At 38.3% G+C, this 18,004-nt stretch overlaps 2 protein-coding genes across 10 annotated transcripts in view; one reads left to right on the top strand and one right to left on the bottom strand.

The window, feature by feature from the left end:
* The window catches only part of ICA1L (islet cell autoantigen 1 like), a 73,834-nt gene extending 66,145 nt beyond the window's left edge, over positions 1-7,689 (top strand). For 5 of the 7 annotated variants that reach the window (XM_064586943.1, XM_064586945.1, XM_045868186.3 and 2 more), the window contains one exon: positions 4,597-7,686. In XM_064586943.1, the coding sequence (XP_064443013.1) occupies positions 4,597-4,712 (116 nt within the window). In that variant the 3' untranslated portion in view covers positions 4,713-7,686. Of the gene's footprint in view, positions 1-4,596 lie in introns of all 7 variants that reach the window. The other 2 variants (XM_064586944.1, XM_064586946.1) reach the window with 2 other exon arrangements.
* Positions 1-18,004, bottom strand: part of FAM117B (family with sequence similarity 117 member B) — a 102,911-nt gene that overhangs the window by 4,239 nt on the left and 80,668 nt on the right. Inside the window, exon 8 of one of the 3 annotated variants that reach the window (XM_064586938.1) lies at positions 7,993-8,038. The exons of 1 other annotated variant lie outside the window; for it this stretch is intronic. In XM_064586938.1, coding sequence (XP_064443008.1) covers positions 7,993-8,038 — 46 coding nt within the window. Of the gene's footprint in view, positions 1-7,807; positions 8,039-18,004 lie in introns of those variants that run through there. One more of the 3 variants, XM_064586937.1, reaches the window with a different exon arrangement.

Below are 18,004 nucleotides of genomic sequence, written 5' to 3'. Positions count from 1 at the left end.
TAACCAACTGAGCCACCCAGGCGCCCCAAGATTTCATTCTTCTTTATGGCCGACTGATAGTCCATTGTGTGTGTGTATATATATATATATATTGGACACTTGGGACTGTTTCCGCACTTTGGCTATTGCAGATAATGCTGCAGTAAACATAGGGGTGCATATATCTTTTCAGTTTAGTGTTTTCATACTCTTTGGGCTAGTAATATCTGGTAGTGGAATTACTGGATCATATGCTAATTCTATTTCTAATTGTTTGAGGAACCTCCACACTGTTTCCCACAGTGGCTGTAACAGTTTGCATTCCCACCCACAGTGTACAAGAGTTCCTTTTTCTCTACAGCCTCACCAACACTTGTTTCTTGTGTTTTTGATTTTAGCCAGGTGTGAGGTAATACCTCATTGTGGTTTTGATTTGCATTTCCCTGATGATGAGTGAGGTTGAGCATCTCTTCTTGTGTCTGTTGGCCATCTGGATGTCTTCTTTGGAGAAATGTCCATTCATGTCTTCTGACCATTTTTAATTAGATTCTTTGTTTTTTGGGTGTTGATTTGTGTAAGTTTTTTTATATATTCTGGATACGAACCCTTTATCAGATATGTCATTGACACATATCTTATCCCATTCAGTAGGCTTTTTGTTTTGTTGATTGTTTCCTTTGCTGTGCAGAAGATTTATTTTGATGTAGCCCCAATAGTTTATATTTGCTTTTGTTTCTCTTGCTTCAGGAGGCCTATCTAGAAAGAAGGTGCTATGACCAATGTCAGGGAAATTACTGCCTGTGCTCTCTTCTAGGATTTTTATTGCTTTAGGTCTCACATTTAGGTCACCAATCCATTTTGAGTTTATTTTTATGTATGGTATAAAAAAGTGGTCCAGTTTTCCCAACACTATTTGTTGAAGAGAATTTTTCCCATTGCATTTTTTGCCTCCTTTGTTATAATGGACCATATGATTGTGGGTTTATTTCTGGGTTCTGTATTCTGTTCCATTGATCTATGTGTTTATTGTGCCAGTACCATACTGGTTTTTTCTTCTTTTTTTTGTACCATACTGTTTTGATTACTAGCTTTGTAATATATCTTGAAATCTGGGATTGTGATACCTCCAGTTTTGTTCTTTTTCAAGATTGCTTTGGTTATTCAGGGTCTTTGGTGGTTCCATACAAATTTTAGCATTATTTGTTCAAAGTTCTGTGAAAAATGTTGTTGGTATTTTGATAGTGATCACATTAAATCTGTAGGTTGCTTTGGGTAGTATGGACATTTAACAGTATTTGGTCTCCCAGCCCATGAGCATGGGAGTATCATTTGTTTGTGTCATCTTCAGTTTCTTCTATCAGTGCTTTATAGTTTTCAGAGTACAGGTCTTTGACCTCCTTGGTTAAGTTTATTCCTGAGTATTTTACTATTTTTAGTGCAAATGTAAATGGGATTGTTTTCATTTCACTTTTTGCTGCTTCATTACTAGCTATAGAAATGCAACAAATTTCTGTACATTGATACTGTATCCTTGAACTTTACTGAATTTATCAGTTCTAGCAGTTTTTTTGGTGTAGAGTCTTTCAGATTTTCTATATATAGTACATGTCACCTGCAAATAGTGAAAATTTTACTTCTTCCTTAACAATTTGGATGCCTTTTATTTCTTTTTGTTGTCTGATTGCTCTGGCTAGGGCTTCTAGTACTGTGTTGAATAAAAGTGGTGAGAGTAGACATCCTTGTCTTGTTCCTGACCTTAGGGGAAAAGCTCTCAGTTTTTCCCCATTGAGTATGATGTTAGTTGTGGGTTTTGTATTTAAGGCCTTTATTATGTTGAGGTATGTTCCCTCTATCTAGACCTGCTTTATTGAGGGTTTTTATTCTGAATGGATGTTATACTTTGTCAAATGTTTTTTCTGCATCCATTGAAATGATAAGACTTTTATCCTTTCTCTTGTTGATGTATCTCGTTGATTGATTTGCAAATATTGACTCACCCTTGCATCCCAGGAATAAATCCCACTTGGTCATGGTGATTTTTTTTAAGATTTTATTTATTTATTTGAGAGAGAGAGAGCATGAGAGAGCATGAGAGGGGGGAGGGTCCGGAGGGTCAGAGGGAGAAGCAGACTCCCTGCCAAGCTTAACCAACTGAGCCACCCAGGCGCCCAGTGATTTTTTTTTTTAATGTATTGTTGGATTTGATTTGCTAGTATTCTGTTGAGGATTTTTGCATCTGTGTTCATCAGGGATAATGGCCTATAGTTGTCTCTTTTTGGTGATGTATTGGTTTTGGTATCAGGGTAATGCTGGCTTCATAGAATGAATTTAGAAGATTCCCTTCCTTTCGTATTTTTTGGAACAGTTTGAGATGAATAGGTATTAACTCTTTGCCAGTGAAGGCATCTGGTCCTGGACTTTTTGTTTGTTGGGATTTTTTTTTTTAATTACTGATTCAATTTCATCTCTAGGAATTGGTCTGTTCAAAATTTCCTATTTCTGGGTGCCTGGGTGGCTCAGTTGGTTAAGCGACTGCCTTCGGCTCAGGTCATGATCCCGGAGTCCCTGGATTGAGTCCCACATCGGGCTCCCTGCTCGGCAGGGAGTCTGCTTCTCCCTCTGACCCTCCCCCCTCTCATGTGCTCTCTCTCTTTCTCAAATAAATAAATAAAAAATCTTTAAAAAAAAAAATTTCCTATTTCTTCCTGATTCAGTTTTGGGAGATTATATGTTTCTACAAATTTATCCATTTCTTCTAGGTTGTCCAGTTTGTCGGCATATAATTTTTCATAATGTTCTCTTAGAATCCTTTCTGTGGTGTTTGTTATTCTCTTTCATTTCTGATTTTGAGTCCTTTGATAAGTCTGGCCAAAGGTTTATCAATTTTGTGATCTTTTCAAAGAACCAGCTCCTGGTTTGATTGACCTGTTTTATTGTTTTTTTGGATTCTGTTTTGTTAATTTCTAGTCTAATCTTCAGTATTTCCTTCTACTGACTTGGGGTATTGTTAGTTCATTTTCCAGCTCCTTTAGGTGTAAGGTTGTTTGAGATTTTTGCTTCTTCCAGCATCATTTTTAAAAAAAAAAGATTTTATTTATTTATTTTGAGAGAGAAAGCAAGTGAGCATGGTGGGGGGGTGGGGACGAGGCAGAAGGAGAAGAGGGAGAGAAGCAGACTCCCTGCTGAGCATGGAGCCTGATGCAGGGTTGGATCTCACAAGCCTGAGATCATGACCTGAGCCAAAATCAAGAGTCAGATGCTTACCCAACTGAACCACACAGGCACCCCCAGCATAATTATTAATAGGCCTCCTGTTCCCTCTCAGGTATCCTGGTTTAATGCTAAATGATTATTACTTTACAGATGAGGAAATAAGAGCCTGTGAGGTTAAATGATTTGCCCATTATTACTTATTAATAGGTAGTGTGCTGAGGACTCAAGGCCACAACTTGTGTGGGTATCACTAATCTGGGGCTCCCAGAAATAGAAGTGGACACACACAGAAGCCTTTCATTCTCCCTGCTCTTTAAGGCTTGGAATCCCCACAGTCCAAACTACAGCCCTCTGACCTGCAGAAAGTGGGAAACCATGTTTGTAAAAGAGGGTTGCCTTAGATTCTTCTGAGTATGACTGCCTTCCATTCTCTGCCCCTTGTGTCTCTCATATCATATCTAGGTCTTCAGATTGTCCCCTGGGTCTCAGTGCTGCTACTGGACCCCTCAACCCTCAAGAGCCTAGCCTTCTGAGATGACTCACTGTGCCATTGTGCATTCTTTTACTAGTTTCAGCCTTCAGCCTAAATGTATATCCTTGAAATCTCTGGCACAGTACAACCTGTAGACTATTGATACATGTGATTTTCCAGTCTCCACAGGGAGGTGAGAGGGAGTTGGTTAACAGGAACTTATATCTGAGACACAATCCACTCCATAAAATATATATAAAAAATTTGTAAAATGCACATGGAAAAGACAACTGTAAACTGAAATGAGAACTGTTGGGTATGTTAATGTGATAGAAGGATTTTCTTCCCCCATGTTTAATATTTTATAATAAATATAGATTTTTAAGCACCAAGTTTATAAATGTAATGTTCCTACTTTGTAGGAACAAAGGTTACTTTTACTTTTGAAACTTACCTGAGAGACTTCTATAAATTATCTGTGTTTCTAATACTATTACTGCCTGCCTGTTCACTTTTAATCATTTCTCAGAGCAACATAAAATTACTTACATAGAAGGGCCTCAGCAAAGCACAAGGTATCTACATTATTAGCTTTTCAAAATTATCAAGGAGGGGCACCTGGCTGGCTCAGTCGTTAAGCGTCTGCCTTCGGCTCCGGTCATGATCCCAGGACCCTGGGATCGAGCCCCGCATTGGGCTCCCTGCTCCACCGGGAGTCTGCTTCTCCTTCTCCCTGTGCCTGTCACTCCCCTGCCCTCACTTGTGCTCTCTCTTGCAAATAAATAAAATCTTATAAATAAATAAAAATAAAAGCTAGCATCCCAGGAGAACAAAGTAGAAGTATCTGTCATTTAAAAAAAAAAAAACAAATAGTACAGTAATGTGATTTTAAAAACCTGAGACTCTTCAATGTGTCTTTTCTTCTTTAATAGCTCTCAACAATGGTAACCAAGACATGTCAGCCTGGTTCAATCTATTTGCAGACTTGGATCCACTTTCAAACCCAGATGCTATTGGACACTCAGATGATGAACTACTTAATGCTTGACTGAAACTATGTCGTCACTTCAGTGGCCTTGAAACATCAATTTCACAACATATTGCCTTTGTGGAAAGGAGTTTATATTGTAACCCATACACAAAAGCATCGTGTTTGTGAATCTAACACTTTTCAGCCAACTTTAAAGAGATGGTAAGGACTACGTTTGAATAGATCAAGTATTTCTTTAATATCTTGGATTTGCAGCTGTTGATAATATGTGGAAAATACTATGAACCACTGAGTCGGAAATAGATACCAAAATTTATTTCAAAATAATAATTAGGAATACTTCTGTAAATAAGGAATTGGGCTTATTTCTTTGGAAAGCCTTTTATGTGTAAGTTGCCTTGCTGGCTTTGAGAATTCTGTATGTGGATAAAAACAGCATGTAAATTTGGATGTGATTTGGGGTTGGTTTTTAAATAAAACCATAGCAGGGGGAGTTTTCTGTTGTGGAAAATAACACTAGAACCAGAACAGTTTTGTCTTTAGTTAGAAAAGTAGAGTAAGATTTGAGAACTCAGTTTGCTTTAATGAAATCCCAGAGAAACTTGGTGCTTTTCTCCACTTGGAGGCTAAAATGTAATATTACTTAGTTTTTTTCCTTCACAGAAAATCATGGATACCCCTCAATTCCATTATTGAGTTTTCATGGGAAAATAGCAGGAGGATTCATTTGCTAAATCTATCCTCTGCAGAAGCTCATAAACCCATCTCCTAAACCACAAGAATGTCCAGTAATATTCAAGACATTGTACAGGTGTCTTTAGGCCTGGTTTTTCACACATTGTTACCATAATGTACAGTATTCATATTCTTTCTGAAAAGAAAGCAAGGGGAGGACAATCCCTAAGCACCTGGCAATAGTATTCCTGAAATTACCCAGAAACTTCTATCTGAATGAGGGAAAAATTCTAAGCTTATCCTTGTACATATTTGTACACTTATAACCTATTTCTTGACACGATTTAATCCAGATTACTTTTCTGGCAGTCATAGAAGACTCCGCATGATCAAACAGAAAGGGTCTTATTTTTCCACTTTTCCCTTTCTGTGGGTGACATCATCTAAGGCTCTACTTGATGACTGAGGAAAAATTGTTACCCTTACTGGAGGGAGGTTAGTGTAAGCCAGTGAACCCATAGCCACTGTATATACATATCACTCAATTTCCTGTTCTTTTTTCTTGACCATCCTTCAGATTTGAGGCAGTTCTCCAGGTGTCTTATTTTTGTCATCCAGTCCATTACATCTCCATAAGGGAACATTTTAACTGAGGTGTTCACAGCAGTTTCCATGTGCTCCCAGTTTTCAACAGGCTTATTTATTGTTTATAAGAGAATGGCTTGTAATGTCCGAGTCACTGTAAATAGAACATTTTTGGGGACTACACCAGAGTTGGGTAAAGTGCAGTCCACCTCCATGCACAGCACTCTGGCCTAGCTATAATTGGATCTGCCCCCGAGCCCTCCAGGAAATCACTGGTGGTGGGGCCGTACCACCTAGGCTGGCAAGACCTTATCTGAGGATCAGAAGCATTGACTCAGGAAAAGGTTATGTAGTCTTTTCATGCTTATTCCTATTTATTTCTTTATTTAGTTATCTTTTCAGTCAGAAGCATTTTTTACCTCTTCCTTTTTATTCAGTGAAATTCTCCAGAAGAGTCAATCACCAAGGATTGTGATTCGTAATTACAATCTAAATTCTGTACCTATGGTGACTCTGTGCTCTCAACTTTGAATACTTCAAAAATAATGCTAACTTTGTATCTTGAGTTTGTGCCATTTTTCTTTCATTAATTTTTTCACTAATACATTAGTTCACAAAATATTTCTATATCTCCTTCACATGCATGCAAAGTGGTCCCTGTTATCTCGAATAAACAAATAAATAAAACCTGAACACAGAGGAAAACCACTGATCTTTCCAAGCCAGAAGCCAGAATCCCAGACTATCAGTGTATTCACATTGCCCTCAATTTCCAAAGAACAAAAGTCCTCAAAAAAAAAAAAAAAAAAAAAGAAACACACAATAGATTATTATTATTCAGTTCTTAGATTCTCTTAACATTTCTTCTGAGTATGTAGTTGCCCATTTAATCCAAAAGCACATTGACTGTCTTAGCAAGTTGTTATAATTTCAACAAATCTAACAACTCCATTTTTGAAGAGCACATTGAAAACTTTGTTATTAAAATGAAGGTAACCATATTTTTTCAAGATTAATTATTCGAAGTTCAGTCATTTAGAGGCCAGAAACAGAAATCTGGCTATATTATAAAATAGATTGCTAATAGAGGAAACAAACCACTTATTCAGTAGGGAGTGAAGGAAAGACATGATAAACATAGAACAGAAAGGTGATCAGTTGCTATTTGTCTAAATCTAGATCAAACATTCAATAAGAAATAACCTTAACCAAAGGTAGGCTGAGAACTCTTTCAAAGTAAACGGATGTTTTTATATTAAATGGGGGAAAATAATATCTCCTACTTTTTATTACCAAATAAGAATGCATTTAACCTTAGAAAAGCCCAAGAACTAAAATTTGTCTAATCTTTCTTACGACCACTTTACAAGTGAGACAGGAATACCAGGGCATATTAAGATCAGACTGGTGTAACTTTGTATTTTTTGAAATCTTTCATTAATTGTAAAACATAGCTCTGATATGGTTAGAAATGAACTGTATTTTTAAAAAAAAAAATAGGTTTCTGTATTTGCACAATGAAATTCAGTGTTTGTATTTCAACTATGGATATTTACTTCACATAACTATAGACCATCTGGAAATGTAGAGGTCTTACAGCATAGGAACAAAGGAAGTTCGTGCTCTCTTTTTCTGAGCCTCTTTTAATAAAGATTACAAGATGCCATAAAACAAAAAAGTTGATTTCTTAAAGTACTCAATACAAATCCAATTATTGTTAACGTATTCAAAAATTTGGGTTTTACCTCAGGACCATAGTAGTAAAAGGTAGTCTGAATTGATCCAGATAACACAGAATGAAAATAAAACCAAGGCAATTAATATCTCTGTAAGACTGATTCTTTTTAACTTCATACAGAAGGGACGTCATATGGGAAATAACAATGTGTTCTTTGTGTAAATACACTAACAAAATACAAACCATCAAATATTAAAAATTTGAGCCTAGAAACAATAACCAATGAAATATAAGCATAGTATTTAACCTGATTTACTGAAGGCAGGAATAAAAAGAAGCCAGAATCAATCTAGTTTATATCTTCTGCCATAGTATTGGCAGGGCCCTGTGTTTTCTTACCTTGAGCAATGAAATAGCCCCAGAATCTTGGGATACTGAAATTAAACTAGGAAGGAAATACAAACTTAAATATTAATTCAGCAGTATTGAAAGTAATGCACATAAAACACATACAATGGTAAGGTGTTTAAATATGGCAATAAAAACCTACTGAACAGGATGGGTCACCTTAATATGCCAACCATAAAATATCTCCTCCTTTTTTATGTGCCATTTAAAGACACTAAAAAGTTGAATTAAAAACTGTCTTTGGCATTTAAAGTTGAAACATGGTTCTTCATTCAGTGGTATAAATAACCAATCAACATCCAAAGAGTAAAATACAAAAAAGGAGATCTGGGTGGTGGGTTTTTTTTTTTTTTTGAGAGCATGAGAGAGTGAGAGCACAAATGGGGGGGGGGCGGGCAGAGGGAGAAGCAGACTCCCCACCAAGCAGGGAGCCCGATGTGGGACTCAATCCTAGGACCCTGGGATCATGGCCTGAGCCAAAGGCAGATGCTTAACTGACTGAGGCACCCAGGAGCCCCTGGGTGGTTTTCATAGGTAAGATTTTGAAGTGCATGTTTTTACATTAAAGAAAAAAAGTTTCCTTTTTCCCATTTCAAAGTAATACTCTCTTGTTTAAGAAAAATCATCCACAACCCTACCACCCAAAATAACCACTATTAACATTATATATTGTTATTTTATAGTGCCTTTGGCCTCACATATAAATTAAATTGTGATTCAGGTGATTTTATTTTGTCTTCTGTCTGAAATGAGCATACCAAATTAAGATTAAAAAATTACTTTTGACCAGATCCATCTATATACTGCCTACAGAAGACTCATTTCAGACTAAAAGACACCTAATTTTGAAAGGGGATGGAGAAATATTTATCATGCAAATGAATGTCAAAGCTGGGGTAGTAGTATTTCTATCAAACATCTAGGCTTAATTTTTTTTGAGTTAGTTTATTTAAGTAATCTCTACACCCAACATGGGGCTCAAGCTCACGACCCCAAGGATCAAGAGTCACTTGCTCTTCCAACTGAGCCAGCCAGGCTCCCCCAGACAAACTAGACTTTAAAACAAAGACTGTAACAAGACCAAGAAGGACACTATGTAATAATAAAGGGGAAAATCCAACAAGAAGATAGAACAATGGTGGGGGCACCTGGGTGGCTCAGTCAGTTAAGCATCTGCCTTCGGCTCAGGTCATGATCCCAGGGTCCTGGGATTGAGCCCTGAGTTGGGCTCCCTGCTCTGTGGGGAGCCTGCTTCTCCCTCTGCCCCTGCCCCTGCTTGTGCACTCTCTCTTGGCTCTCAAATAAATAAAATCTTTAAAAAAAAAAAAGGATACAATTGTAAATATTTATGCACCCAACATGGGAGCACATAAATACATAAAACAGTTAATAACAAACATGAAGGAAATAACTGACAGTAATACAATAGCACTGATAGAATAGTAATACTTTAACACCCCACTCACATCGATGGACAGAGCATCTGAACAGAAAATCAACAAGGAAACAGTAGCTTTGAATGACACACTGGACCAGATGGATTTAACAGACATTCAGAACATTCCATACTAAACAGAAGAATACATTCTTTTCAAGTGCACATGGAACATTCTCCAGAAGAGATCACAAATAGGGCCACAAAACAAGTCTCAACAAATTCAAAAAAATTAAAGTCATACCATGCATCTTTTCTGACCACATGCTATGAAATCAACCAGAAATCAACCACAAGAAAAATATGGAAAGAGCACAAATACATGGAGATTAAATAACATGCTACTAAAACAATGAATGGGTCAACCAGGAAATCAGAGAAGAAATAAAAAATTACATGGAGGGCGCCTGGGTGGCTCAGTTGGTTAAGCGACTGCCTTCGGCTCAGGTCATGATCCTGGAGTCCCAGGATCGAGTCCCACATCAGGCTCCCTGCTCAGCAGGGAGTCTGCTTCTCCCTCTGACCCTCCTCCCTCTCCTGCTCTCTCTCTCTCATTCTCTCTGTCTCAAATAAATAAATAAAATCTTAAAAAAAAAAAAATTACATGGAAACAAATGAAAAGAACACAATGGTCCAAAATCTTTGGGATGCAGCAAAAGTGGCTCTAAAAGGGAAGTTAGAGCAATACAGGCCCTACCTCAAGAAGCAAGAAAAAAATCTCAAAATGACCTAACCTTACACTTAAAGGAGCTAGAAAAATAAGAATAAAACCCAAACCCAGCAAAAGCAAGGAAATAAAGATTAGAGGAGAAATAAATGATATAAAAACTAAAAAAACAGGGGCATCTGGGTGGCTCAGTTGGTTAACTGTCTGCCTTCGGCTCAGGTCATGATCCCAGGGTCAAGGATCGAGCCCTGCGTTGGGCTCCCTGCTCAGCAGGGAGTCTGCTTCTCCCTCTCCCTCTGCCTGCCACTCATCCTGCTTGTGCACACACACACACACACTCTCTCTCAAATAAATAAAATCTTAAAAAAAAAAACAAAACCTAAAAAAACAATAGAACAGATCAATGAAACCAGGAGCTATTTATTTGAAAAGATCACAAAATTGATAAACTCTAGGAGGACTCATGGAAATAGAAAGAGGACCCAAATAAAAAACACTAAGAGGAGAAATAATAACAAACACCAGAGAAATGCAAACAACTGTAACAGAATATTATGAAAACCTGTATGCCAACAAATTAGACAACCTAGAAGAAATGGATAATTCTAGAAAAATAAAGGTACAAATGTACCTCAACTCTATGGTCAACTAATCTTTGACAAAGCAGGAAAGTATATCCAATGGAAAAAAGTCTCTTCAACAAATGGTGTTGGGAAAATTGGACAGCACATGCAAAAGAATGAAACTGGACCACTTCCTTACACCACACACAAAAATAGACTCAAAATGGATGAAAGACCTAAATGTGAGACAGGAATCCATCAGAATCCTTGAGGAGAACACAGGCAGCAACCTCTTCGACCTCAGCCACAGCAACTTCTTTCTAGAAACATCGCCAAGGGAAGAGAAGCAAGGGCAAAAATGAACTATTGGGACTTCATCAAGATAAAAAGCTTCTGCACAGCAAAGGACACAGTCAACAAAACCAAAAGACAACAGACAGAATGGGAGAAGATATTTGCAAATGACATATCAGATAAAGGGCTAGTATCCAAAATCTATAAACAACTTATCAAACTCAACACCAATCAAGAAATGGGCAGAAGATATGAACAGACATTTCTGCAAAGAAGGCATCCAAATGGCCAATAGACACATGAAAAAGTGCTCAACATCACTCGGCATCAGGGAAATCCAAATCAAAACCTCAATGAGATACCACCTCACACCAGTCAGAATGGCTAAAATTAACAAGTCAGGAAACAACAGATGTAGGTGAGGATGCGGAGAAAGAAAGGGGAACCCTCCTACACTGTTGGTGGGAATGCAAGCTGGTGCAGCCACTCTGGAAAACAGTATGGAGGTTCCTCAAAAAGTTGAAAATAGAGCTGCCCTACGACCCAGCAATTGCACTACTGGGTGTTTACCCCAAAGATACAAATGTAGTGATCCAAAGGGGTACATGCACCCCAATGTTTATAGCAGCAATATCCAAAAGCCAAACTATGGAAAGAGCCTAAATGTCCATCAACAGATGAATGAATAAAGAAGATGTGGTTCATATATACAATGGAATATTACTCAGCTATCAAAAAGGATGAATACTTACCATTTGCTTCGATGTGGATGAAACTGGAGGGTATTATGCTGAGTGACATAGTCAATCAGAGAAAGACAATTATCATATGGTTTCACTCATATGTAGAATATAAGAAATGGTGCAGAGGATCATAGGGGAAGGGAGGGAAAACTGGGAAGAAATCAGAGAGGTAGACAAACTATGAGAGATTCTTAACTATAGGAAACAAACTGAGGGTTGCTGGAGGGGAGGTGAGTGGGGGGGATGGGGTGACTTGGTGATGGGCAATTAAGGAGGGCACATAATGTGATGAGCACTGGGTGTTATACGCAACTGATGAATTACTGAACTCTACATCTGAAACTAAGGATGCACTATATGTTGGCTAACTGAATTTAAATTAAAAAAAAAAAAACATCTAGAAACATATACTTACCAAACTAAAGCAGGAAGAAGTAGAAAATTTGAACAGACCAATTACTGATTGGTCAATGAAACTGAATCAGTAATTTGAAGTCTCCCAAAAAATAAAGGTCCAGGACGAGATACCTTCCCTGGCAAATTCTAACAAACATTTAAAGAAGAGTTAATACTTATTCTTCTCAAACTATTCCAAAAAATACAAGAGGAAGGAAAACTTCCAAATTCATTCTATGAGGACAGTATCACCCTGATACCAAAACTAGATAAAGACACCACAAAGAAGATAACTATGGGACAATATCACTCATGAATTATAGTTGCAAAAATGCTCAACCAAATAGTAGCAAATCAAATGCAACAATACATTAAAAAAATCATACACCACAATCAAGTGGGATTTCATTCTTGGGTTGCAAGGGTGTTTCAATATTTGCAAATCACTCAACAGGATACATCACATACACAAGAGAAAGAATAAAAATGATATAGTCATTTCAACAGATGCAGGAAAAAGCATTTGACAAAGTACAACATCCATTCATGACAAAAACCCTGAACAAAGTGTAGAGGGAACATACTTCAAAATAATAAAGGCCATATATGAAAAACCCAGTTAAAATCATACTTAATGGTGAAAAACAGCTTTTCCCCTAAGCCCAGCAACAAGACGAAGATGTCCACTGTCACCACTTTAATTCAACATAGTACTAGCCACAGCAATCAGACAACAATTTTAGAAAAGGCATCCAAATTGGTAAGAAAGTAAAACTTTCACTATTTGCAGATAACATGATACTAAATATATATATAAAACCCTAAAGACTTCACCAAAAAACTATTAGAACTGATAAATGAATTTGGTAAAGTCATAGGATACAAAATCAATGTACAGAAATCTGTTGCATTTCTACACACCAATAATGAAACAGTAAGAAGTGAAATTAAGAAAACAATCCCAGGGCGCCTGGGTGGCTCAGTTGGTTGGGCGTCTGCCTTCGGCTCAGGTCATGATCCCAGGGTCCTGGGATCTAGTCCCGCATCGGGCTCCCTGCTCTGTGGGGAGCCTGCTTCTCCCTCTCCTCCCCACTTGTGCTCTCTCTTTCACTATCTCTGTCTCTCTCAAATAAATAAAATCTAAAAAAAAAAAAAAAGAAAACAATCCCATTTACAATTGCACTGAAAACAACAAAATATCTAGGAATAAACTTAAACAAAGAGGTGAATAACCTCTACTCTGAAAACTATGAAACACTAATGAAAGAAATTCCATGTTCATGGGTTGGAAGAACAAATATTGTTAAAATGTCTATACTACCCAAAGCAATCTAAGGGATTTCATGCAATCCCTATCAAAATACCAACAGCATTTTTCAAAGAACTAACAAATAATCCTATAATTTGTATGGAACCACAAAAGACCTTGAATAGCCAAAGTAATCTGGAAAAAGAAAAAACTGGAGGTATCACAATTCCAAATTTCAAGTTACACTACAAAGTGGTAGTAATTAAAACAATATGGTACTCACATAAAAAAAATAAATGGAATAGAACAGAAAACCCAGAAATAAACCCACAATTATTTGGTCAGTTAATCTTTGACAAAGGAGGAATGAATATACAATGGGAAAAAGACAGTCTCTTCAACAAATGGTTTTGGGGAAACTTGTAGCAACACGCAAAAAAAGAAACGGGACTACTTTCTTACACCATACACAAAAATAAACTAAAAATGGATTAAAGACCTAAATGTGAGACCTGAAGCTATAAAAATACTTGAAAAGAACACAGGCAGTAATCTCAAGGACATTGATCATAGCAACATTTTTCTAGATATATCTCCTGAGGCAAGGGAAATAAAAACAGAAACTATTGGGACTATATCAAAATAGAAAGTTTCTACACAGGATAGGACACAGTCAACAAAATTAAAAGGCAACCTACTGAATGGAAGAAGATATTTGCAAATGTCATATCCGATAAAGGGTTAGTATCCAAAATATATAAAGAACTTATAAAACTCAATACCCACAAATAACCCAATTTAAAAATGGGCAGACACATAACAGACATTTTTTTTCTTTTTTCTTTTTTTTAAAGATTTTATTTATTAGAGAGCATGAGCAGGGAGAGGGGGAGAGGAAGACAGAGAGAAGCAGGCTCCCCGCTGAGCAGGGAGCCCGATGCAGGCCTGGATCCTGGGACTCCAGGATCATGACCTGAGCCAACGGCAGCTGCTGAACCACTGAGCCACCCAGGGACCCCATAACAGACATTTCTCCAAAGAAGACATCCAGATGGCCAACAGACACATGGAAAAAAGCTCAACATCACTCATTATCAGGGAAATGCAGATCCAAACCACAATGAGATACCATCTCACACTTGTCAGAATGACTAAAATAAAAAACACAAGAAACAAACATCCTTGGCAAAGATGTGGAAAAAAAGGAACCCCTCTGCCCTGCTGGTGGGACTGCAAACTGGTGCAGCCACTGTGGAAGACAGTATGGGGGTTCCTCAAAAAATTAAAAATAGAGGGCACCTGGGTGGCTTAGTCAGTTAAGCGGCTGCCTTCGGCTCAGGTCATGATCCTGGGGTCCTGGGATCGAGCCCCACATCTGGCTCCCTGCTCAGCGGGGAGCCTGCTTCTCCCTCTCCCTCTGCCTGCCACTCTGCCTACTTGTGCTCTCGCTCTGTCAAATAAATAAATAAAATCTTAAAAAAAAAAAATTAAAAATAGAACTACCATATGATCCAGTAATCACACTACTGTGTATTTACCCTAAAAATACAAAAACACTAATTCAAAGAGATACATACATCCCGATGTTTATAGCAAGCTTTATTAACAATAGCCAAACTATGGAAACAGCCCAAGTATTCATCAATAGATGAATGGATAAAGAAGATGTGGTATATATGTGTGTGTGTGTATACACAATGGAACATTATTCAGCCATAAAAAAAAGAATTAAATCGCCATTTGCAACAACAATGCGTGGAGCTAGAGAGTATAATTCTAAGTGAAATAAGTCAGTAAGAGAAAGACAAATACCATACGATCTCCCTTATACGTGGAATTTAAGAAACAAAACAAATGATCAAAAGGGAGAGAAGACAAACCAAGAAACAGGTCTTAACTATAGAGAACTGATGGTTACCAGAAGGAATGTGGGTGGGAAGAATGGGGGAAAAGGGCGTGGGGATTAAGGAGTACATGTATTGTGATTGATTAAATAAGTTTTTTCCTCAAAGATCAGGTTAAAAGAAAATCCACCAAAAATGTGACTGAAGTCAGCTCTGCCTCTCTAAAAGTTGTGCTCCCCAAGTTAAAATATTTCTCTGGAACTTCTGCAGCTATGCAACATAAAACTAACAGCTTGAGGATGTGTGTCAGTAACTTCTCTGGTAAGGAACTGGTGTCTAACTAGCGTACTTTCTCTTCACCGTCTGAACCAAGCTGCCAGTAGCTGAAGTCAAGAAGAGGATGGCAAAGGAAACAAGGCACTGGCTGAGTGGCACATAATCTGCAGTGTACTGAACACCTAATTTAATGTCACTGTTATGGAGGAAGTAGCAGGAAGGCTTTGTGTTTGAGTCCTACGGTCAGACTTTGATGTTTCCCGCATGGCCATGAAGAGCTCATCTAATTCCAATCTGGTCATCCATAAGATAGTAAAAGTAGCAGTGTTTGGCTTTATAGGGTAAACAGTTATCATATAAGGTGCCTGGTACTTGGTAAGCTATCAATAGTGTTACCTATTTTTATTATGATTTCGGCTCAATATCCTCGACTACACAGTTGTCCCTCAAACAGTGCAGGGTGGTTATCCAATCCCCCCAACACACAGTTGAAAGTCTGCGTGTAACTTCTGATTCCCCCAAAACTGAACTACTAATAGCCTACCATTGACCAGAAGGCTTACCAGTAACACACTTTGTATGTATATTATATACTGCATTCTTAGAATGAAGCTAGAGAAATGAAAACATTAAGAGATAAGATACATTTATAGTACTGTGCTATAATTTATTGATGTCATGTGTTCACAAGTTCAATCAACTGTCAGCACCTACATCAATAGTCTTATACAAGACACTGTAGATGCTCTGTATTACTAACACCAGACATCAAAAATGAAGATAATGTGAAAAAGAAATTCATATTTACTCAAAGGCATAACAATTCGTGCACTGATAATGAAGCAGCATCAGTCTGATTGCCCCGCAGTAGCCTCGTATAATCCATACGATTGCCCCACGGTGGCCTGGCCTGTACACTAACGAGCGGATTGTTCCATTTTTATGGCACTCAGTAAGTAGGAGTGGCACTCATAATATGGCATTGGAAACTACTTTTTTAAAAATACCACTTCCCTGTGATGACAGGCTGATACAGTTGCTCCAATTATATGAGACGCATACTGTACGGTAATGTAATTCTTGAAAACAATGTTAAAAAACAAAGCTAACACATTAATTTTATATTAAAGATCACTCACCTTCTGCCTCCGTACGGACAGGCTAACCACTTGAAGTCTTGCACATGACGTTCTACACAATGAATACTTAGGCAATATGACGATGCCACAAAAATGTCTTGTGTGGTTCCTGCCATACAATTACTAGGTTTTCACACGAAGATACAACATACACAACACTTAAGTTTATTAAGAGCATGGCCTACTGATGAGTTACTATTCCTTAAGCGGAAGCATCATAAAGGTCTTCATCCTCACCCTCACGTTGACTGGGCAGCTGATCTCAGGTCTCGGGGGCAGCAGAGGAGGGGCAACGAGGCAAGGGGGGCAGGTGCACTCAGTGCCAACTTTATGAAAATACACTGTCATTTCTGATTTTGCTTTTCCGTTTCTCTAAAAATATTTCTATTTGGTATCAAGGCTCCTTCCACCATTTGCTTTAGTTTCAGTGCTTGTATCATAAAAGGTCGTCTTGAATAAACGGAACCCTTCTGCCACATGGTCGAATGTCGATTTGTCTTCTGGTGCTGCTGCTTCTACATCTACTTCCTCATGGTCCGGCACTGGTTCGGGGGCACTCGTCTCCCTCAGATCTTTCGTCAATTCCTCTTGCATGGTGTCCGTTAGCTCTTGAATTTCTCCAGGACCCATCTGTTGAAACTCTTCACACACACACCTTTTTTGCCACATCCACAATCTCTCATTATTTCCTTGATTGACTGTCCTAAGTCCTGTGAGGTCATATGCAACAGGCAGACACAATTTTCTCCAGTAGGAATTTATTCTTTGGGTTTCCTGGCTTTCACAGCTTTTTCTGTAACAGTGACACCATCCATCTTCAGTGGTATAACCCTTCAAGCCTTTCATGATGTTCTGTCGGGGTTCTCTTCCATGGTGTTGACAATGTTTTCCATTCAGTACAGTGTGTAATGAGCCTTAAAAGTCCCTTGGGACACCCGGGTGGCTCAGTCGGTTAAGCGTCTGCCTTCGGCTCAGGTCATGATCTCAGTGTCCTGGGATCAAGCCCCACATCGTGCTCCTTGCTCAGTGGGGAGCCTGCTTCTTCCTCTCTCTCTCTGCTGCCCTCCCTGCTTATGCTCTCACTGACAAATAAAATCTTAACAAAAAATGTCCCTATGACTCCTGACCTGCAGGCTGAATTTGAGACACTGTGTTTGGAGGCAAGTAGACCACTTTTATGTCTTTGGTGCTGAACTCATGGGGTCTTATGGTGGCGAGGGCATTGTCCAATATCAAAAGAACTTTAAAACACAGTACCTCATTGGCAAGGGACTTCCTGACTTCAGGGACAAAGCATCAGTGGAACCAATCCAGAAAGAGTTCTCATTGTCCAAACCTTCTTGTTGCACAACCGGAAGACTGGCTGCTGATATTTATCTTTTCCCTTGATTGGGGAT

Source organism: Mirounga angustirostris, unplaced genomic scaffold (genome assembly GCF_029215605.1).
Source record: "Mirounga angustirostris isolate CCGP_5_RB_7025 unplaced genomic scaffold, mMirAng1.0.hap1 SCAF_3, whole genome shotgun sequence".
Classification (NCBI taxonomy): domain Eukaryota; kingdom Metazoa; phylum Chordata; class Mammalia; order Carnivora; family Phocidae; genus Mirounga; species Mirounga angustirostris.
Note: the sequence above shows the minus strand (reverse complement) of the source record. Positions and strands in the feature narration are given on the sequence as shown.